The 23,688-nt window shown below is 38.3% G+C and overlaps 2 protein-coding genes across 5 annotated transcripts; one reads left to right on the top strand and one right to left on the bottom strand.

The window, feature by feature from the left end:
* Positions 1 to 3,099: 3,099 nt before the first annotated feature.
* On the bottom strand, positions 3,100 to 16,284 carry LOC145462970 (uncharacterized). Of its 3 annotated transcripts, XM_081446658.1 has the most exons (11): positions 16,089 to 16,284; positions 15,197 to 15,314; positions 13,305 to 13,388; positions 12,500 to 12,582; positions 11,284 to 11,306; positions 8,942 to 8,993; positions 8,670 to 8,749; positions 8,055 to 8,140; positions 7,454 to 7,592; positions 6,675 to 6,756; positions 3,100 to 5,565 (listed from the first exon to the last, which is right to left on the bottom strand). In XM_081446658.1, the coding sequence occupies exons 1-11, from the start codon at positions 16,216 to 16,218 to the stop codon at positions 5,414 to 5,416; spliced, it is 1,029 nt and encodes a 342-aa protein (XP_081302784.1). In that variant the 5' UTR covers positions 16,219 to 16,284; the 3' UTR covers positions 3,100 to 5,413. The 3 variants fall into 3 exon arrangements, with proteins under 3 accessions (XP_081302784.1, XP_081302782.1, XP_081302783.1); XM_081446656.1 differs by lacking the exon at positions 3,100 to 5,565 and having other exon boundaries at positions 5,587 to 6,756; positions 7,454 to 7,602; positions 8,056 to 8,140; XM_081446657.1 differs by lacking the exon at positions 3,100 to 5,565 and having other exon boundaries at positions 5,587 to 6,756; positions 7,454 to 7,602; positions 8,056 to 8,140; positions 15,935 to 16,173.
* Positions 16,284 to 22,010, top strand: LOC145462977 (2-iminobutanoate/2-iminopropanoate deaminase-like). 2 transcript variants are annotated; one of them, XM_081446667.1, is made up of 8 exons: positions 16,284 to 16,385; positions 17,065 to 17,125; positions 18,188 to 18,232; positions 18,909 to 18,963; positions 19,555 to 19,623; positions 19,878 to 19,933; positions 21,260 to 21,301; positions 21,884 to 22,010. In XM_081446667.1, exons 1-8 carry the CDS (start codon positions 16,309 to 16,311, stop codon positions 21,902 to 21,904), a joined length of 426 nt encoding a protein of 141 aa, XP_081302793.1. In that variant the 5' UTR covers positions 16,284 to 16,308; the 3' UTR covers positions 21,905 to 22,010. The 2 variants fall into 2 exon arrangements, with proteins under 2 accessions (XP_081302793.1, XP_081302794.1); XM_081446668.1 differs by lacking the exon at positions 16,284 to 16,385 and adding an exon at positions 16,396 to 16,819.
* Positions 22,011 to 23,688: the final 1,678 nt, after the last annotated feature.

Genomic DNA, 23,688 nt, shown 5'->3' with positions numbered 1-23,688 from the left:
TTGTTTAAAATATGTCTAAAACTATGTTTAAAAAAATTGTGCTCAAAATAAGATTTACCATTAGTTTAGTGACGAATGACGAGAAAACGAAATTTCATAGTGAAATGTCTGCAGGAAAATGTAAATGAAAGTGTAGTTTAACTGGATCAAGCTACAAATAAAGCACAGGGCCCCAAAACTGTCCTCTAAATTGTTATTAATATTTTTTCATAAATGGAGGAGTAATTTCATTTTTGGGAGGTACTTGTCTAAGTTATTAAGAACACCATTTTGTAGAATTTCATTCAATTTTACATTAATTGTGTCTAACAAGTTCCTTTAACTTGTAAGGTTTGTCTAATCTTAATGTTTATCTAAAATAGAGTTCTTCAAATCAATGGAAAAACAGTTTCATACAACAAATCATAGCAGACAATTGTGTAATGACCGCTTATGAATTAACCACTAGTAACGACCTTGAAAGTTGGTATCTTACTAAACATGTTTAGTTCATCCAGTATTTGTTCACAGAAATCTACTGTCACATCAGGACACTGCCAACACATTTAACTCTGATCCGTTGACTGAGAGTGTACTGAGTACAGAGAATCAACTTCACCACGGACAACGCTGTACTGTGCTTCCTAGAAAAAAAAAATTAGGATTGTAGATGTACATTGAAGGGGAATTCAACTAATTGAATATTATTGAGTTAATGAATGGCCTCTTGCCCTGGAAATACCAGTAAAGCAACAGACCAATTTCGATATGTTAAAATTCAGCCTAAAGTAACAGACTTCAGCACATGGCTCCAAGGAATAAATATAGAGTTTGTGGGGTTTATTCCCCGTAGCCTCGTGCTGAGGTCTATTGTTTTAGGCTGAATTTTAATATATTGAAATTGGTCTATTATCACCCGAAAGCTGTCCACTCACGAAAGGACAAAAGCAGAAAGAATCACTTTGAGTTTACAAATTATCCACTTATGGGAGCCGACCCTGACAACTGGTATTTCATGCAGTCCTCTATTTAAAGCGCCTGGCTTTCTCCTCTAGGCCCCAAGTTTCTTCTAATATAAGCCCTTCTTTTCTGAAGTGTAGATATTGACCAAAACCCACTCACTAAAATAATAAATTATGCTCCCTCCAAACTCCTGTGAAACACCAGTATCTTAAAAAAATAATATAGTCGAACCTCCACTGACGTTGCATGTCCACAATGGCCACCTCTCTACAACAGCCACATTTTTGAGTTATTTTTTTGTAAAAAAAAATACCTCTTAGTCGGTGCGTCGGGTATGTTATGGACGGGTCAATGGGTGAGTGAGTGAGTGAGTGAGTGAGTGAGTGAGTGAGTGAGAGATGTATGTATGTCACACCAATCAGACTGGATCTACTATGAACAGCCAATCAAATTTCTTGTTGGAAAGGTAAATGGTATGTAAGAAACACAAGGTATGTATAAACACAAGGACTTTGGTAATTGAAAAATAAAGAGTGACGTGTACGTTGGCGGTTTGTGATTTTTAGTACGGTTTGGAGGGGAGTGTGACAGTTACATACGTACATTGGGTTGTTTTAGAGTGCATAATTTTCAGTGTAATGGTGGCTAGTTATGAACGAGATGAGTCTTGAGTTTTGAAGCAGTTCATGAGTTAATAGTAGGCAAATGGCACGAGATATTTTTACTTTTAATTACAAAGGGTAACTTGATACTTTTGTTTTTCACAAGGAGTTAATTCAATTAGGGTCATGAATCGTCGGTCTAGTTCTTAGGACATGTTTTAGAGCAGACGAGACTATTTAGATTTGACACATTTCTAACGTTTACAATAGTAAGTGCAGGTAACAATTGTTTTGTTCTTATTGCATGCAAATATAACGAGATATTTTTATTTTTTAGTTACAATGGGTAATTTGACAATCTTGTTTTTCACAAGGTAGTTAATTCAATTAGAGCTGACGAATCGTCACCACTTGTTCCCACGAGATGTTTGCTATTTTTAGTTACAAATGATAACTCAACACTTTTGTTTTTCATATGGGAGTAAATTCAATTAGAGCTTACAAGTTATCGGCTATTGTTCCCAGGATATTAAGCAAAAAAGAAGCTTTCATTTGGAGAGTGTTTTTACGTCTCTGCAATAGCAGTTTAATAGTTTCATTTGATGACATTCATTTTGGTCCGATACTTTAAAGGTAAAAAGTATGAAAACTGTTCAAATGTTCTTTGAAGACTGCATGGCGTCAATAAAGTGCATTTAATTAAATCAGACTTTCAACGTGTCAGAGAGGTTTTTTCTTTCTTTCTATTTTTGGTGAAGTAGTGTTGTTGCCTTGTGTTCTGTAAAAAGGGTAAACTTACGACTCGTCTAAAATGCGAAAAGTTCTCTTGAGTATTTTTGAGCAAAAATTTCCCTTAGTGGTTGGAAGGGCTATGTGATCGGTGAGAGAGGGAGTTATGCATGTGGGGGTTGTGTGAAAGAACGAATCAAATTGCCTGTTAGAAAATAAGATGATATGTACATTAATCTGGAGACCTGTCAGATTACTTTAGTATGTTCAGTCGAACATTTTACATGTCAATCGATTTAGCTTTATGGAGGGAGAGTTACATAAGGAAAGTATTTTTGAGTTGTTTTTTGTAACACAAAATACCTTTTAGTCGGCACGTAGGCGTATGTTATGGACAGGTCAATGAATGAGTGAGTGAGTGAGAGATGTATGTATGTCACACCAATCAGAGTGGATCTACTATAAACAGCCAATCAAATTTCTTGTTGTAAAGGTAAATGGTATGTGAGAAGATTTGATCCCGATACAGTTCAGAACAGCCATATTTATTCTTCTATAAACGAGGAGGAAGTATTCATACATTGGGGTACTTCAACATTTTCTGTGGGTTAGGCTGAGGATTTTGTGGGTGGGTTTGATAATCATTTGCAACTGGATAATCAGTCAAAGAAACATAGTGTTTGGCATATAACTACGAGCATGCAATGAAGGGTGAGCTTTTCCCATTAGATAACTACTACTAGGTTTAAGATGTGAAAGAAAACCAAGTTGATGTGGTTTTTATGATAGGATCAATTGCATTTTTTTTTGGGGGGGGGGGGGGGGGCAGAATGCACTACTGGGAATGTGAAGAGGTTGTGACCAGGTTCAAATCGTTTGCATGTTGTATTGATACCTAAATATTGCTGCAGAGTTCGTAATGAGTGTTCCAGGTGTGTCGTTAATTTCAGTATCCATTGATAAGTTTCAATGTGAAAAGCGAAGACACGACGATTAATTTGGTCAACAGAACAAAAAGATATTATTCTGCGTTGATTTTACAATTGTAATGGTTCTTGTTTACTACTGGAATGCGAAGATACATTTTAATGAAACTAAATCTTTTCTCTTCAATGTTATCAGGGGTTTCGCTCATTCACATTAATAACCAACATGAATTGTAGTTGAAGAAAAAGGAAATTACTTTTGTTTAAGATAACGTAAGTGAGGTATATGAAGTCCTGAGCGTTTTATTGTATTAAACACAAGGACTTTGGTAATTGAAAAATAAAGACTGACGTGTATGTTGCTGGTTTGTAATTTTTAGTCCGGTTTGGAGTGGAGGGTGACAGTTACATGCATACATTGGGTTGTTTTAGAGTGCATAATCCTTAGTGTAATGGTGGCTAGTTATGAACATGATGAGCTTTGAGTTTTGAAACAGTTCATGAGTTAGTAGTATGCAAATGGCACGAGATATTTTTATTTTTAGTTACAAAGGTAACTCGATACTTTTGTTTTTCACAAGGAGTAAATTCAATTAGAGGTGACAAATCGTCGCTTCTAGTTCTAAGGACATGTTTTAGAGGAGACAAGACTATTTAGATTTGAAATAGTTCTAACGTTTACAATAGTAAGTGCAGGTAACAATTGTTTTGTTCTTGTTGCATGCAAATATAACGAGATATTTTTATTTTTTAGTTACAATGGGTAATTTGACACTCTTGTTTTTCACAAGGGAGTAAATTCAGTTATAATAGAGCTGACGAATCATCACCACTTGTTCCCACAAGATGTTTGCTATTTTTAGTTACAAATGGTAACTTAACACTTTTGTTTTTTATATGGGAGTAAATTCAATTGGAGCTGACAAGGTATCGGCTCTTATTCCCAGGATATTAAACAGAAAAGAAGCTTTCATTTCTGGACGGTGTTTACGTCTCTGCAGTAGCAGTTTCATATTTTTATTTGATGGGCATTTATGACATTCTTTTCAGTCCGATATTTTTAAAGGTAAAAAGTATGAAAACTGTTCAAATGTTCTTTCAAGACTGCATGGCACCAAGTTAAAGAGCAATTTAATTAAATCAGATTTTCAACATGTCAGTTTTTTTTTCTCTTTCTTTCTATTTTTGGTGAAGAAAGTGTTATTGCATTGTGTTGTGTAAAAAGGGTAAACTTACGACTCGTATAAAATGCGAAAAGTTCTCTTAACTTGAGTATTTTTGAACAAAAATTCCTCTTAGGTGTTCGGAAGGGTTATGTGATCAGTGAGTGAGGGAGTTATGCATGTGCGCATGTCACACCAATCACAGTGTGGGTTGTATCAAAGAGCAAATCAAATTGCCTGTTAGAAAATAAGATGGTATCTACATTAATCTGGAGACGTGTCAGATTACTGTAATTTGTTCAGTCAAACATTATATGGCTTTCTATTTAGTTATCTTACCATTACCGATGTAACATCGTATGTACATCATAAATTCCCAGTTTCTTTCTTGCTGTACATCGCAACCAAAAACACTTGTCAAATTAACCACATCGTTACTGTAAACAATTCTATGAATGCTCCTATCTCATAGACATTTAGTTCACAAAAAAAAATAACTCTTGCACGCATAGCATGCCTATGTTTTGTCCCAGCAGCTGGTCCATACATTCACTCTTACTTTGACCTCTCTACAACAGCCACCGCTCTACACCAGCAATGACCACTAATCGGATACCTACTGCCAAAATAACAACTTGACTGGCCAGTTAATCAACAACTGACGAACGGTGTACACAAAACCCCATTTTTATTGGAAAAGGTCATCTTTGTTCAATCCAATCAGAAAGTCAGACAGCTCCTTCATAGCATTCTCTTGTTGTCTATTATTTTACATTGACTGTCTTCTACACCAAGTAAGAGCCAGTTAGACAGTTTTTTTATATACCAAAAAATGGTCCCTGATAATTGTAATATTCTTGTTGTAAGAGCATGATGGTTCAGTTAAAGGAAGCTTTAGAAAAAAAAATCCAAGTTTTATTCCAACATGGCTATCCAGTCATTGTGCAATGTGCATGTCTGTACTCATACAAAATACCACTGAACATTACAATAATCAAACTATTATTAACTTTTAAATGGTCTGGGATCTGTTCTCTGTCTTCAGTCTTATTTATAAATTAAGCACATCACTATGTATTAAGCATTTTAGAACGGCTCTCACCTGATCTAGTCTGAGAAACTCTCTCCTCAAAACAAGAAAGAAAATGATGACAGAAGGAATGGAGAGGAACAATGCAATATCATAACAGGTCAATGGGATACCTAAAAATAGACAACACATGCATAAGGGTAACAAGAACCATAACTTAAGTACTGGAAAGAAGAGTTCATTACTGTTACTTCTCAAACTAATAATGTAACAGAGCGACGGTACTGTCTAACCAACAATAAACTTGATCGACTGGATGACCTTCCAATATTTCTTTTACGTTAGTGGCTAAGTTTGCGGCCATGTGACTGGCGACTAGCTCCAGGTGTGGTATTGTGAGGCCCTGTTTGGCCAATCTTGCCTTTGCTGCTACTATCCCTTGTGTTACTCCAGAGGGTTGCATCACCACTGTAAATGCTGCTGCTGCCACGCCCACCCCACTTGCAAGTTAAAACAAAGAAAATCACAACCACGAAGGAGGTTTGAATACCCGGTTTTATATTATTTGTGCCTCTTTGTATAGTATGGCACAAGGACCGCTTGGGGGTTTCTGCAATTGTTTGGGATTTTACAAGATGGGGTCAAGGTGGGGTTGTCCTATGGCCAAAAGCAAACCCGGGTGGCCAGGAATTGTCCTTATTAGGCTTCCTTCCCTTGTCCATCATCACATGCATATGGTTGAATCTACCAGAGACCACAGTCCTAGACAGGATAGCTCTTAGGATGATTCACTAAGACACCAAAACTATAAGCTTCCACATGACATGCCCAGGGTACTATCTGCCATGGTGACAATTTGACAGGACTAAATGAAATTTAGGTAAAGGTAAAATCAAGCTAATACAGCCCAGCAGTCTCTGATACGTGGGGGGTAGTGGGAGGAGTTCTAGGGGCAATGTGATGATTGTGCTCTGCTCGCAGTGTTTTGCTTGCTTGCTCCTTTGGTTTTGTCTCCCTCCTTCCCACTTACGAAAGTATATCTTCCACACCCTGTTTCTTCACAGTGCTGTGTTGACAGGTGCCTGGAGGTGGGCTGTGTCTGGGTTGCCATGGTGACTTCCTTGCTGCAGAGGAGATTGCTGCTCTCCTCTTCTGCCACCTTAAAGACACCTACATCATTCCGTGCCCTCCAATATTTCAATGTTACCTTCCAATTGGCTGATTGAGGGACCTGCACTACACTTCAATTAAAAAACTATCAAAGCCTGTTTCTTATACTCACATATGCAATGAATGCAAAATGACCAAACAAAGGATGGGATATCTCCAGGTAGAATGATTAGGACTCCAACAACTAGAAGAATCTAATAGACACAACAGAAACAAGCAGGTTAAAACTGCAGACAGACAGGTTTTTATTGTCTGGAATAGAGCTCTGCAGTTGGTATTAAAGGCATCGCATTCTGTAGAAGCCCTTTATTAAATGTTTACAGGCTTCCTTTGAGACAGCACAGTAACAAATCCTGCAATCTGATTGTTTCTTAGCATGGTCCGGAATTTCCTGGTCATGGTAACACACACACAATATGTGTGTGGAACAGGTCAATAATCATTTGAGAGAGAGAAAAAAATCAATATTAAGTTATTTACCGGCTTAGGGTCAGTCCGCATAGTGAAAAACTATGACCAGCAGGCAAATAGCATATATTTATTATTCAGAACAGGTTCATGGTTGGTGTGCATTCATTAAATAAATGCACTTGGGAGTTTAGAGCTTAGAGGGGTTGATATGGAATCCTGGCAGGATCTAGGGTAAGGTTCGGAAATGAGGGAGGTGGGTGGTATGCATACAAGTTATTCTTTTTAAACATCCAAAAAGAGACAAAAAAATTAACTGGTCTGAAAAATTTCACTTAGGTTGAAACAAAATAATAAATATTAATCTAGATCATAAGTAATTTTTTTTACTGGCCTAAAATACATTTTAAACTACAACATATACACCTGCATGGAGAGAGGCACTGCAAGAGTAAAGTGTCTTGTGTGTCAAAACTCATTTACCTTTGTCATGAGTGTAGGACCCTCTTCATGTGTGATTTTAGCAATTGAAATCACCCAAACAATTGTTGTAATACACTGAATCCAGAACATACCCAAATACGTCCAGTACAATGCCTTGAGACATTCTGGGCTTTCATTTCTATAAAAAATATTACTTAAAATTAAAAAAAATTATTGAGTTAATATTAAAAATTTTTTGGTAAGTTGGTGACAATGAAAACCTTGCGTAGAAATTTAATCATGTTAAGTTATCACAACTGTACCTTTCTACACTTTTTTCTATGATTAAAAAAAAACACTTGAAAAGCATCCTGAGAGTAAGAGTAGGGTGTCTGTGTTAAGGGAGTTAAGTTAAGGGAATTATGCATGTCCATCTTATGCACATCGGTGTTCTTGTAAAAGCAAGAAAAAGAGCAGGACCACCCTGCAGGCTTCCCATCACATCACATCCCATTCTGTACCACATTCCCTTCCATTCCATCCCTTTCCATTCCATTTCATTTTGTTTCATTGATAGAGATGGGCTACTGGTTTTTAAACTAATAAAGATACCGGTACTTATTAAACTCTATTTAGATAAAGAGATATCTGTTGTACTCACAGGACTTCCAGTAAGATCAGAAACAACATTGTAAAAAGGAACTGAATCACAAACAAAGCTCCAGATTTGGACTTGAAGGGCCAGAGCTGTACAAAGAAAAACACAATTTAAGAGTTAAATACGAAAGGTTTAACTGATTGCTGAAATAAATACAAATCAAGTACTGTGTTTGTGATGAAGTTTTAACAATCCTATTTCTGTCAGTAGGTTTATTTTATGATTTAATTTTCAGCCAGCCAATAAATTATTAAATATACCATAAAAACTCTGAGAAGCTACACTCAACAATTTCTTTTTCATATTATTCTTTCTTTCATTCCCTTGTTAAAACCTCTTCTTCCAAGGAACAAGTAAGTTAACATTACAAATTTTCCATCCAGGCTGTTAGCCAGATGAGTGTCCAGGCATCCTGTGGATGGCCACTTTCTAAAGAAAATTGTTTGTTTTTTTTTATGTTGACTTATAAATTGTCCATTTGAGCAGGCCCTATGGTGCATTTTGGACAGCTACTTTTCAAATTCTGGCTAAAAGCCTGATTCCATCATTAGTAAGGTTAACCCTTGAGTATAAAACAAAAACATTGACTACAAATTGGTTAATCAAATCAATGTTTACATTTGGTCTGATTCCTTGGTCTGATCCAGTTACACTGTACTCTCCTGTATTGAAACTGTTTATTTCTTGTTGGAAGAATCCTGAATAAGAAACAAGGACAAAAAAAACAGAACTCAGTGCAGAAAATTGACAAGTTCTTGAACTTCTAAGTATGTACACTTAATACAGATCATCTTTTAGAATAATCTAGCAGTTGGACGTGTAACAATTTTCCATTGAATGATATACTGTAGATCAAGATCAAATAAATAGTTCTAAATGTAATACTTTACCTGAAGATCTGTACTTCCATTGATGATGTAATGCCCACGACAAGCACAAAACCTACAAAATGTTTAGATCTGCATTCAGTAATTAAGAAATAGGAAACAATGTTCTGTGTTTCTATCATGTTATAGAGACATGACTGAAAGTTTGGGAGTGGGAACACGAGCTGACAGGCAATTGTTTCCACAGCTTTTTCAAATTCTCTCAAACTTTCACAAGTGTTTCGATAACTCAATAGAAACATGGAGAACATGTTTTCAATTTCTTTTAGAAAATACCATGACGAATAAAGAAAACATTTTGTTTACTTGGATCATCAAGATGTATTATTCTCTTTGCTTGTGCCATCATTATGTCAACAGCTCATGCTAGTTCTGTGTTTCTATCGAGTTTTGGTGGAATTCTACTAAGTATACTAATGCAAATGCTGCAATCTGATTGGCTAAGCTACTCATATACTATTAGCCACTAGAGTGCAGTGTTCAGAGATCGTCCACGCAATGGCAATGGTTTCTAGTTTCTCTAATGTTTAGAGGAAGATTTAGAAATAATTACTGGATAATTAAATTCTCAACAACCCCAAGAAAGGAAACTGACCATCATGCAACTTTAAACCTGAAATTTTTCAATGGACCGATGAGTGCACATGCACAACTGAGCAAGTTTCAGATAACAATTCAATCCGCACTAGTGTGCTAAAGCATGAAGTTTAATACTTAACTATGTTGAGAATTGATTGGAAATAGCTATTTGAAGGAAATTTAGTTAGAATTCCACTAAAACAATTAGATTATTCGCTCTCGATTTCTATGAGGTGATAATTAATTTGGCCAGATCATGTGTATTTTGTGCACCCCTCAACCGATATATCGGTCAACATATCGACTGACACTCAACCAATATGTCAGTCGACATATCGACCGACAATCAACCAATATATCGACCGAGATATGTCGGTCGACAACTCGACCGACATATCAGTCAAGTGTCGATATGTCGACCAACACTCCACCAATGTGTCGGTCAATATGTCAACCGAGAGTGGTTGTCCGATTGCATACTGCGTACTGGTGACTGTAGCCTGCATCGCAGACGCAACTTAACCTAGGTTAGTAACTTCTGCTGAGTAGCGCAGATATCCCTGTATGCATAGAAGACTGGAAGGGAATTACAAAAATAAGATATATGAAAGGGAGTAATATGCCACTGGGAAAAAATATAACATACCAAATGAGGACAATTATCCCATCTTCTTCAATATACCCAACCAAGAAGTACAAGTTAGAGTACATGTGGAAAACAAGCGTAGCCTCAGTAGAATTATTTAACAACAAGTATGACTCGTTGACAGGGCAAGGCTGAAACCCAGCCCTGTTCCATACCAGAAAAATCAAAGGGACTACACCAGTGAAGGCCAGATACCACAACAGCTATATGGCGGTGTGATAAAGTTGCTTAAACATGAATTCGCTTTTCTGGATTTTTTCATCTTGACTGTTTTGGCAAATGCTTGCGTAACTCTCCTAAATTTTAAGTTGTGCAGTAACCCCTCCCACAGGCAAGGAAATGTAAAAATCAAAAAACTACAAAAACATCAGTGCAATACATGGGCAAATTCAAGACTTGCTCATCTTTCATTAGTTCTATTCCAGCACCTCGTTATCCTTCATCATCCTTATCCTCTTTCCTGTCAACTGTATTTTGTGTATTTGGCAGTATTTCACTTGGGTATCTTGCTTGACAGCGACTGAATTTGCGGCACACGATCCAAACATATAAAGCCTTCAGAAAATTTTAAGGTTGACCAAGAAAGGATGAAATGCACATAACTTATAAATCTGACTCTGGCAGTCTAAGCGTTTGACTTATATTATATGACAGTCGACCGATATACCACTGACAGTCGACCGATATTCTGCCGGCAATCAATGGTCAACGTATCGGCCGAGTGTCAGGCGTTATATAGACCGAAATATCTGCCGATAGTCAGTTGATGTGTTGGCCGACACCCGGCCAATATCTTGGTCGATATATCAATCGATATATCAGTCAACATATCTTGGTCGATATATCGGCCGAGTGATGGTCAATATGTCGACCGACATATCAGTTGAATGTTGGTTGATATGTCAACCGATACATCAGTCAAGGGGTGCACAAATTACACGTGATCTATTCGGCCTTGGGCCTTATCAACAATCACCTCATAGAAAGTTTGAGCTCATAATCTAATTGTTAACCAATCAGTGCTTGTATTTTCTTTGGGCAATTAATTTTTAATCAGTACTAATCATACTGCAGGGTACACTGTAAATGACATAAAGCTGATTGTTTTTCTATTACTTACCTCCAAAGATTTTAAGGCTCCATCTAAAAGTAAGATCAAATAAATAATCAGTTTTAAAAAAGAAATATTACATACTGAAGCATGCATGTCTGAGGAATCAATTTTTGTACTCTGATTGCACAACACTGTGTAAGGGCAGCTTGCAGTTTCTTTTGTGAAAGCAACTATCTGGAGTCTGCAATTTTGCTTACTAGGTATAAGTGTAGCTGGTTACAAGCAAACACTTCCTGTGAATCTCTTTTGGCAGAAATTTATTGAAAATAACTTTTTTCTCACAGACCACTCACACAAGTGAGAATAAAATTAATCATACCACATGACTATTTTCACAAGGTGTTTAAATTCTATACAAGGATTTAAATTTAAATTGAATTGGCACACAGATATATTTTATACAAGTACCAACTGACCTCAATTTGAAAACAGGGGGGAGGATTCCCATATAAAAATGACGGGAGTGCTTGACATTCCTTACAGGGGTTAAAAAATGAAGAATTGCTTAGCATGCATATATGAGTTATGGATGCACGCGGCAAGTTTGGAGAGCACGAATGAAGCATAAGAGTTGCTCGAGGCGATAGCCAAGAGCAACTCTAGCTTCTTGCCGAAACTTACACAAAAGGAACTTGCACTAAACTCAACAGAAATTTTGCAGCTGAGATGAAACTGCACACGCCATTTTATTGAGCACGGCCGTGTGTACATAAAGATTTTGTTCATGATGGCTCAATAGGAATTAGGTAGGACTAGCGCGTGTGCTATGTTATACTCAGTTTTGGTGCCTCTTAGGGTGTTCAGCCTCAAAAGACCCACAGCTGAAGCTTTTGCAGTATCTTTTAGGGTATTGAGCCCCCCAAAAAATTGACAGAAGATATTTGACATTAATTTACTGATTAAGAGTTTTGTCCTATTTACACCAGGGATTCACAGCTCATCAATAAAAGTATGCACATTTAGTTAATGTGTTGTTTTTGAATTGGTACCTCTTAGGGGTGAAAAAAATCTCAAGAAGCCATGCCCACAAAACAGGATGTTTGTACCTCTTAGGGGTTCTGTTGAAAATTTCTGATGAGCACCCCCCTCCTTTTTAAATAGGGAGTGCCCCCCAGATTTGAAACAAGAAAATTGAGTTCCTTTCATTACATGATGTATTTTCCATGAGATGGTGATGAAATGTGAATAACAACATCCTGATCTTAACAACAAAAAGAAATACCTGCTATGAAATAGACCATTTGTCTCACTGGGTGATCTTTACGTATTGGTGTGATGCCATAAATAACTGCTCCTACTGCTGACCTAATGGAAACATAAGTTTTAAGTAAGTAACCATAAACCAAATAACTGTAAGTTACAATCAAGGGATTTTTTGTGTTACACGCATTACTGATTAGTTAGCGATAAATCTTCCTACAAAATAATCCCTTAATGTCTCAAATTAAACACTCTTAACAATAATTATCTTCCAGTTGATTTCCTCAAGGTCATATGCAACTAATCTTGCCATAGAGATGAACAAAGTTAATTAGTAAAGTGTTGAGATTCTACCCTGCCAAGGTGGTGGGGTAGGGAAGGTCAGGAGTCCAGGTCACAAGTCTTCACCTTCCACTTTTTAGTTAAAAATTTAATAAGACAAATCTGTAGTAACCAACTTTCCATGGGGAAGACTCCCATGTCAAAGGGGTGAGGATGCTAGTTGGAAAATTTGAACCCCTAAGGGAATTGAAATTTTGGTCATATTTTCCACAACCAACTTCCTTACTTCAGTTTGTATGAAGGATAGTTATTACTTTTGCCAAGTTTTTGCAGTAATATGACGTGTGTTAGGTGACAGCTTCACTTTGGAATAAAAGTTGTTCTTGTTGTCTGCATCTTGAACCCAGGGCAAAGTGTGAAGTTCAATCCATTATTGTCTTCTTTCAAATCTCAAAATGGAATTTTCACAAGGTTGACCTACATAGTAATTCACACCATTAAAGACACACTGACGGTAACTTTCAGAAGTTACGGTGATTTCTCACCTCAAGAACAAAACTGCCAAGTAGACAATCCAAGCAGTGTTAGAAATAACATGACTCTGCACAGTCAGATTCAAGACTGTAACACTGAAAAACAACATTCAAAAGGGTTGGCATGAACAGACGTATCCACCGATTGTGGTACCTCAAATTTTACCACAATTCTCATTGCATAACTTCAAAATTAAAAAGCTGAGCAGAAGGCTGTGAGAAAGTGGAAGTATATTGAAGGCAGTTAGGATGGACTGCATGTCTTGAGGACTTCAATAGCACTAAGGGGGGGAGTTACTCCCTATGATGGCCTATGCAGGGAGGCTTCACCCAAAAGGGGTGGGGTACCTTTTTCAGGCTAGAAGTATACAAAACCTGGGAGCAGATTTCCCAAGTTTCCTATGGATTTCCTATGGTTCTGTCTGATCCATTTATTCTTGCAGTATAAATAAAGTTTTTACTTACTATTACTTACTTAAGTTGAGGTATGTGAAGGGGTTGGGAATTCTCATATTTTGATGATATCTGTGTAATGATAGATGGTGACGGTGATGGTGACAGTTGATGGTGATGGTGACAGGCAATGGTGAAGGTTGATGGTGGCTATGACAGTGACGGTGGATGGTAATAGTCAAGGTGACAGTAACCTTGAGTCCAGCATAGGTTTGGTGTAGCCTGTGCAGCGAGTGTTCCCGTACAAAGAGATTTTCCACATTCTGGCGCCAAAAAATTGGAGCAAGAGCAAAAACTTGACAAAGCAGGGGGTGGTGGGGTGAAAGGGGGAATACTTGCCCGCAAACCCCTTGATTTTGAAAAATGCCCACTGGTTTTAACAGTTGAGTTCATTTACTGATTGACAACTTTGTCCCTGAGCTGAAATCATTATAGTGCTGCATGTATCTACATACTCCTTTGGAGGGCAATAAGTCAAATGTTTGGCTTAAGACCAGCTTTTCCTGTGGTTTAACTCTAACCATTCATTAGCTTGACGGTCATTTCATTCTCCCGCTGCTAAAAAAAAATTTAGCCATTGAATTATAGAACTGCCTGAAAATGGGAAGCCTTTGTTTGAAAATTGTCAGCGAGAGTAAATTCGCTTTGGCAGGGAAAACAACAACCAGCCACCGGCTTCTAAAATTTCGTCTTTCGTTATCTGGACATGAAAAACAACTCAGTAAAGCTAAGTGAGGGTGCCAAATAAGACTATCACAGATTGGTTCTCCTTCCCTGGTTCCTGTTTGATCTTCGCACACAATCAAAAACTTAAAACAGCAGCTGAAAGATTTTAAAAGCTCTCGCTGAATCCAGCAGGTAATGGAGCCACCAAGTATTTACCCTCTAAAAGATGATGTCTTCTGAGCAAAATCGAATATGTACCATCCACATCAAGTCTAATAAATCTTCACTGAGGCTAGTGCAATTTCACAAACCTTCCTCCACGACATTGGTCAAGTCCCATTCAAGTTTTTCCTGGCATCATTCAAGCGAAATTGATACACTTGTCAATCAAGATGACCACACCACACCAATCAGGAGCCCCAATCGATTGCTCATTTTGAGAGATGGGATACAAGATAGTGTTAAGATTGATGGTGGGATGCAGGATGAAAAACAGAAAATCACACATTATGGACGTTACACGGGAAACTGCGACTCTTACCAGGTAGAATCAAGATAAATTTTCTAACTAGGTGGGATGGTGGGATTGAGCCAAAAATAGTGGCGGAATGCGAGATTGCAAAAACCTATGTTGGACCCTCGACAGTGGCAGGTAACGATAACAGTGATGAGCAAGGGGTGATAAGTGACAGGTGGTGTATTGACAGTAATAGGTGTCTGGTCAGGTAAAAAAACTGTGCCTTTTTTGAATTCCATTATCAGTTTACCAATACCATGCAACCAACCTGTTGTATTTGAAGTGTGTTACCAAGCCCAAGAAGATACAAAGAAATGCAGTTGTTACATAAATAATTGAGGTCACGGGATGGTTCAGTCCGCCAAGTTTGATAGTGTCCTTACTACCTGTATGTAAGGAAACATGAAGACAAAATTTCATTAAACTCTTAGTAACTATAAACTTGTGTAATAGTGCCAAATCATGTGCACTAAAGGCATCCGCGGTCGAGTGTCGATCAATACCCTCAATCGATACCCTCGCTTGATCGACCCGCGATCAATACTCCATTGACACTCCATCAACACCTCTGTTGACACTCCATCAACACCTCTGTTGACACTCCATCAACACCTCTGTTGATACTCCATTGACATCTCGTTCAACAGTCAGTTGAGAGTCGACTGATTTTCGATCGATTCAAATGAGTCGATCAACACTCGGCCAACTATAGACCGACTGTTGATCAAGTGTCAATAGAGTGTCGAACGAGTATCAATCAGGATGATGATCGAGTATTGATCGAGATGTCGATTGAGGGTATCGATCGACACTCGACCACGGATGCCTTTAGTGCACATGATCCATGGTGCCTAATGAACTTAAGAATAGCTTATATACAAGAAGCTTACATTAGGTACTTCACTGAAGAGCAAGATCAATGATAACAACGCTTAACTGCGCATAAAATGAGATCAAAACTAAGCTTTTAGAATCTTATAAATTAGTTTGATCACCAGCTCCTTACAGTTTCCGTTTAGTGAATGAAGGTCAGCCACAAAATTGGATAAGTTTGTGCAGCACATTGCACAGGTGTCCTCAGTTCTAGGTAGCTCCGCACTTTGTAATAAACTACAGTGCACATTTGCTCTTTATAGGCAAGTTCATCCAGTAGAACATACCAATGAATTCTCTCCACAGCTCAAAATTCAACCAAAGCGAAAACATAAACCTTTGAATTATGCCTTCAAGGAGGCCGGTGTTATATGAAGAAAGAAAACCTGATGAAAATAACCGCTGATCAATTGCCATTTGATTCCCAGGGGTACCACCGGGTGACACTTCGATTCTTTCCTAGCCTGACTCCTGTCCTTATATTTCAACATACATAATTAATTCCTAATGTTGCGCGGGATGGCTGCTACGGTCAGACGGATCGTTTCCACCACGAAAGCTCCTGGAGCTATTGGAGCTTACAAGTAAGATCTATATAACGTTTATAGAAATCAAGGACCGTGAAGGACAGAAAACCATCGTTGACCGATTTCTTCTCTGTCTTTGCTAAAAAAAGGGACCTAGACATTTTTTAAAAAATATGCCACGTGAACTGATAGGTTGTGTTCATCTAGGTAGAAACATCTTAAAGAAAAGAAAGCTTACAGACAGTTCGTGTACAGTTAGCCAAGGTGCAAACATTTGATATGCGAAACTTACCGGGCCTATGTGAGTAGAAATTTCCCCCCCGCCCCCACCCTCTCTAACCTCGAAGGGTGTTTAATTTGTACCAGGTTCGGTGGAGCGAACAGTTACACTTAATTTACTCCGAACTGAAAGGTCCATTAAACAGCATGGCTACTGTAAGAAAGATTGTTCATACTTCGAAAGGGGTTCAACCGATCCCTGGTGTATACAGGTATATTTTCTGTTAATTAAGCTTATGTCTGTGCTTCTGCACAGGGTTGTGCAAGAAGCTTTTTGTGACAAGAAATTATTAATTCATGAACTCTTGGATTTTTCCTTAACTTCTGGGGTATCTTGTAAGCTGTCTGATTTTGGTTTTTATTGAACTTATTCTTCTGATTCAGTGTAAGTAACCCACTGTTTATGGTGAGTTTTGCTGTCTACATGAAAATCTTTGCGTTTCTAATCACTTGACAGCCAAGCTGTGATTGCTGATAAAACAATGTACGTTTCTGGACAACTGGGACTTGATCCTCAGGTAATATTACTGAAATTTTATTTGTAACTCTTAAATTAGTAATGCAAGATAAACAAACACACCCTTTCTTGACTGAAAGTAGTCACCTAGTTGGGTGGGGAAGGGAGGGGTGTAATTGTGGTGCCTGGAACATTCAGAACCACTCTCCCAGGAACTGTTGTGCAAGCATATGCAAGTACCATTCACCATTAGTTTCTATCTCTCCCTTGGTGTTTCCTGCATCTTTGTGCATTTTCTGTTTCAAAAGTTTCTTCAATATTGCAAAAGGTTTTGATCTTTTCCCAGGCTTTAACCTCCCATTGAATCTTCCCACTTTCCTGTTTCCCACCTCCTATGGACTCCAACCCTGTTCCCTGGGTCTCTCTTTCTCCCCTCCCCCCTTCCCCTTGGGGATTATGAGGTTATCTGGATTCTGCAGATCATGTTTACTGTAGGTATTGTCGACTGTCACTATCGACCAATATATCAAGTGACCCTCAATTGATACGTCGACCAATACTTGGTCGACACTCAACTCAGCCGATACACAGACGTAAGTGGGTTGAGTGTTGGTTGAGTATTGGTCGAGCATAGGTCTAATGTTGATCAAGTAATGTCAGCTGTTACTCAGCCTAAATTCAACTGATCCACATATTGGCTGATGTATCAACTAATACGGAACCGACACTTGATCGACAGTTGACCGACACTCAACTGACTGTTGGCTGATATATCGGTTGTGTATCAGCCAAGTATTGACCAATATTCGGCCGATACTCTGCCAATAGTCGACCAATAGTGTCGGCTGACACCACCAACAGTGAACGTGATCTGATTCCTCTTGCCTTCACATTTTCCACATCCTTTCCACCTTCACAACTTCACCTTCCCATTGCTCCTACTTTCCCGTGTCCTCCCTATGCATTTGAAGTTATAACATTGATACATAATTATCTGAACATTATTATTTTGAATGGTGTATTCTTAGAATAAAGGAGATCTGATATGGTTATTGATTTGATCTTAGTATTCCTCAACAAATATTCTTTTAAATATGTGTTTCATTTTGTTCTCACATGAAAGACAATGAATTTTGTGTCGGATGATGTAGCAGAGCAAACCAAGCAGGTATGGAAATCGTTCACATGTAACTTGAATTCCAAATCACTCTATAATAATAATAATGATGATGACGGTGACGGTGATGATGACGGCCAAGAATTTAGGGATAATTTGGTGCCCATGTAGCCATCCCAGGGCGGACGGTAACCGTTTGATCCAGTGTTTATAATTATTGGAGGGTGGTGTTTGTTAACAACTCCTAAAAATTTAAGATAAAGTTTAGATAAAAAAAAATGAGATAAAATAAAAAGATAAAATATAACATGAGATAAAAGATGAAAAAGATAATAATAACTCCTTATTTTATCCAAAAAAATAGCAAAAATTACCAAAACCCAGTTAACTTTAAAATATCATGGTCTTCTTTTTTCATATAATTTGGAGTCAATTCATTGCATTAAGGAGCACAGGCCCCATTAAGCCTGGAGGGTCTGGAATACGTTACACAATGTTGTCCGTGGGCACAGTGCTCATTGTTTGAGGGTAGCACTTATCAATATTTTTTGTGTCATTTTCTGACTTATTAGAGTGTAGCACTTATTCAAGTAAACACCATAATGGCACTCTTGTGACTGCACCATTTCTTTAAGCCTTGTAGGTTCTGTTGCATAATAATTGTGAAACTTTATCTCTCTTAAAGTAAAATGCAATACTTGAATAATTTGTTAATTTGTTTTTGCAGGCTCTGACTAATATGGGTCATATTCTTGAGGCTGGAGGTTCATCATTTGACAAAGGTGAATGTACAACGACAATATTTTACCACTGTTAATGAATTTGTAAGAGTGTATATGTTAACAAATAAGAATCAGAGGTTTCATTAAGGGCTGCTGGCACTGAGAAAATTGACTGGCTGTAAAGGCGAATTGGCCCACCTGGTCTGACCTTCTAGAAGACAGTTTTTCTTATGAAGAATTTCAGTTCAAAAAGGGTTTGCCCGCCTTTGGAAACCAGTTGCCCTGACCTGCTGAAAACAGTAATGAAACCCCAGTAACAATATAAACAAGTTCTTTAATGCATGAATTAGTCCTTTGCAATGTTGAATGTTGAAGAAACCATTGGACATCAAATAGGCATAATTGAACTGAAGAGTCAAGCCATTGAATTTGATTGGTATTAAATTTATTCTAATGAGTCAGGGTGAATTGAATCAGAATTGAATTGTATTGAATTGAATGAAAATTTAATGCGTTGAATTGACTGTGAAATAGAGAAAGTCATTAAATTAGCATTGAGATGAATGAAAATTTGATGGGTTGAATTTACTGTAGCTGCATGTACAATTGAAAATTTTTATTCTTCATATTTTAATTTTTTTTTTCTTTTAGTTGTGAAGACCACTGTTTTGTTAGCTGATATTAATGACTTTGCCAAAGTAAATGAGGTGTACAGTACCTGTGAGTATCTATTTTTTATATGCTAATATTTTATATATGATTTAAATATTTATATTTCTTAGTTTATATTTGGCTTACCCAATGCCTCTTACATTAGTTTGTAAATCTTTTTGGGGACTAGAGAAATAAAATGGCAAAAAATTTATGTTCTAGTGACGAGTCAACTTTAATGATGCATTAGTGCAACACCAAGCATGGACATATAATATTCATTTAGTTTTTATTCCATTTGACATTTTAACCTTTTTCCATAGTTTTCACCTCTAATCAACCTGCCAGGGCTGCTTATCAAGTGGCAAATCTTCCAAAGGTAACTGAGAATCTCCAATGAGAGGTTTTTGGTTTGTTTTATCCATGGATTTGATAGCTACAAAATATAGTAAACAGTAAAGAGGTAAAGGTAAGGTAGGGAAAGTCTGCATACAAGTCAAGTGGCCCATCAGCCCAGAGCTTATCCCGGTTTCTGTAGCATGAAGTGACTATGTGTGTTTCTACTCCCCCCTGGATGAGATGCTAGTCCATCACAGGGTCACCCCCAGCATTAACCAGTATCCATTTACATATCTGGGCTGGGAGAGAGGCACTGTGAGAGTTAAGTGTCTTGCCCAAGAATATAATGCAGTGACCCCGGCGAGGGCTTGAACCAGACCACTAGATCCAGAGACAAGGGCACTAACCATTAGGTCACCACACCTCCCACATCAGCTCCCATAACTGAAAAGCTTCTCTTTAAATAACTTTCATTTGAATTGCTATACACGAAGATGGGTGACAAATGGTTCTGTAAAAACAATGGGTCTTTCAAACTTTTTGTCACATTTCATGGGTTTCACAGTTTAGCAGTTATATGCATCTCGCAGGCTGAAAGTAATCTAGGAGTCTCAATTTGTTGCAAGGCTAAGAAAATCTCAATTTGTCTGTTTGTGTTTATCAATGACATCTGGACATCTTAAGGCCGTCGCATACAAGCAGATTTCTTGTCGGCCGACAAAAAATCTTCACTTGTCGGCTAGTGTGCGGTGAATTCAGACAAGTCTGTGACAAGTACGGGGCTTGTCGGGTGATATCTGACAGTGCTAGATTTCAAAACCTCTTGTCAGGCCTTGTCAGCTAGTGTGCGGTGGACCAAGACAATTTATCAGGGCTGGCGCTCACCTCAACCAGTTAGGAAATGTCATGAGAGTCACATCAGTGGAATAGGCACCATCTTGTTTTTGGACGACTCGGCCCCAAGCCTCAACGTGATTAGTGGCGACAAAAACTCAGCTAGTGTGTGGCAAGCTGATGGCCCGACAAATTTTAACCCGATTTGACTCCGACAAAAAATCTGCAGTTCTACGACAAAAAATCGGCTAGTGTGCAGTTGCCTTTAGTCTGAATGGCCATACTTGCATTTAAAGTCCTTTAAAGTTTCAGTGTAGAAAAATGCTATTTTTGCGTTCTTGCAAAGTTTGCCATCTACCGTTCACCAACTCTACTAAGACTTCTACTAAGGGGCTCAGGGTGCATATCCTCTGCACACCTTCCTCTGAGTTCCTGCTATTAATGCTAACACTGCGCCTATGGACCACGCCTCACTGAAGCAGATGCCTTGTCTGTCTTGTACACTCAATCATTTTATTTTTACATTTCACAGCTTGGAAGAGTAGAGATTGAAGCAGTGGCCATTGTGGGTGAGGTAAAGGACGAGTAGACAGACATGCACTGCCGTGATGAGCACAAAAATCTTAAGATAATCAAAATTCATATATGTCAAGAGGTAGAATTGTCTGCATTGTAATGTTATGATTGATGAATAATCAAGATGAAACCAATGAAATAAATATTTTGGCCTTTTCAGACTTTGTGATAGACTACTTTTTCATTCAGAATTTTAGTTGACTGAATAATGTGAAAGTACGTTACCTTTAAGCTGCCTCCCCACCGAAAGTGTTACGCTTAAGGGCTGGAATTTCAGAAAATTTGTACATTTTCACTCCTAAGTCAGTACTGATTACTTGACACCACAGAGATAATTGCGATGACCCTGATTGGTTCTTATTGGGATTTTACCCCTAGAGTAACAATCAATCACATTATTGCACGTCACGTCCAGTGAGAGAAGTTTCTCACATCACACAGTTTTTCCCGCCAAAAAGTGCGCTTCTTGTCCCTGAGGAAGTGATTCTTCTCCAGTCTTAATTTTTTTTCGAACACCGTTTACTTTTATAACTAGGTTTAACCGCGCTTTTCTCATCGAAGATTTTCTTCTTTTCTTCAGGTTACCACAAGTAAACTGTGAAGGATATTTTAAATCTTTTGGAGACTTTTATAACTTCACTAACGGCACCGTAATGAAGATATTAATCAGAGTAGACTTTGGACCACCTCGCTTCTAAAAGACTGCCTTTTGAAGGCAATTTGAACGCGTTTTGGTCAAATCCAGTGGCGGATCCAGACCTTGAGTTAAGGGGGGTGAGGGCGGTTTTGTTTGCTCGCCCTGCCGGCTTTTCTTCCTTCTGTTATTCTTCGTTTTTTACCCAAAATAAAGGGGGCCAGGCCCCGCGGGCCCCTCCCCTAGATCCGCCACTGAAATCGTAGCTAAATTATGTCGAAATACCTTCGTTAACGTTTGTATAGCAAATGCACCTGAAACATTTAGCTAAAGATATTTGGTATCTTTTCAAGACACGAGGACAGACTTTGAAAAAAGATGCCCGACTTTTTCAAGGCAATTTGAGATCAAGGCCTTTTCCAATGTGATGGATTTTCTCTGGTAACTCATTCTAACATCCCTGCCGGTGTAGCGCTTCAGTGCACTATTATAGTTCTTAATAAAGGTGGCGCATTATTTTCAGGTTTCTATTTATGGAGACACTATCGATAGGTCCTCTTTTAACACGCATTTTCTTCACTGTGGCCCGTCAGTCGTCTGATAAACAGGCTGAGAGGTTTTCGTTTGTTGCTATGACGTGCACGAAGGTACGCGGGAATCTCCTCTGCAGCCAGTTCACCGAATCGTTGAACTCAAGGCTCTAGGAGGTTCTGGCATATAGAACACTCACTCGAACTGTCAGGGAAGTCAACTTGCAAGCTAACGTATGTTTGAAACATCCCACTGTCTTACAAAAATTTTACTAAGAGTGTGAAAGAAATTTTGAAATAATTATACTGATTATAGATTCTGTTACTCTCTAAATCTTTTCTATTTCTTCTGTTCGTCATGTGTGGTATGGTTCACGACCCTCGCTTCACGGTTTTACGGCGCCCTATTTCGTTCAATAAGTGGACTTTTGCCATCTTTTTGGGATCTGGGAAATTAAGGCCCCGTCAAAATCTACGCCAGAGGAATTTGAAGACGGAGGTTTCACTCTGAAAACTCATCAAAAGTTTTCCGTCCACACTACGCTGAAGAAATTGAAAACGCAACAGTCATCCCGCTCGGTCATTTTGGATGTCATGTTGAGTAAAACTCGGGCAAAGAAAAATCATGATTACCGTAACGGGGGTCGTTTTCTAAAAGCTCCGTTTTCAAAACGTTTTCCGTCCACACCAAAAGGTAAAGCCGGCGTTTTCAAATTCCTCCGGTTTGAAGAGCGTTTTCGAGAAGCTCCGTTTTCGTGACGGATTAGTGTGGACAGTAAGCCTAACCTAAGAAATAAAGCTACGTCTTCAAATTTCTCCGTTGAAAGAAATTTTGAAATAATAGAGATTCTGTTGCTGTCGTTCGTCATGTTTATATGTAGAGATTAAATTATTTCACGGCCCTCCTTTCACGGTTTCGCGACGTAATAGGACTTGCCATCTTTTTGTGAGTTGAGAAATTAAAACATCTGGGGCCCGTTTCTCGAAAGCACCGGAAACTTTTCGGGTCCGTTAAGCCATAGCAAAATCTCGAACCTTACGATTACCGAGCTGTTTTATTCGCATATTCTTAATATGAAGAGAGGTTTCCTTTATACAAGAAGTTTCAGGCGTATACACTTCTCCGAATTTAGATACAGATGAACTAAAAATGGCTTTACGGGCCCGAAAAGGTTCCGAAGCTTTCGAGAAACGGGCCCATGGTCGAAATTTATCGAATTC

Source organism: Orbicella franksi, chromosome 12 (assembly GCF_964199315.1).
Source record: "Orbicella franksi chromosome 12, jaOrbFran1.1, whole genome shotgun sequence".
In the NCBI taxonomy this organism is placed as follows: domain Eukaryota; kingdom Metazoa; phylum Cnidaria; class Anthozoa; order Scleractinia; family Merulinidae; genus Orbicella; species Orbicella franksi.
Note: the sequence above shows the minus strand (reverse complement) of the source record. Positions and strands in the feature narration are given on the sequence as shown.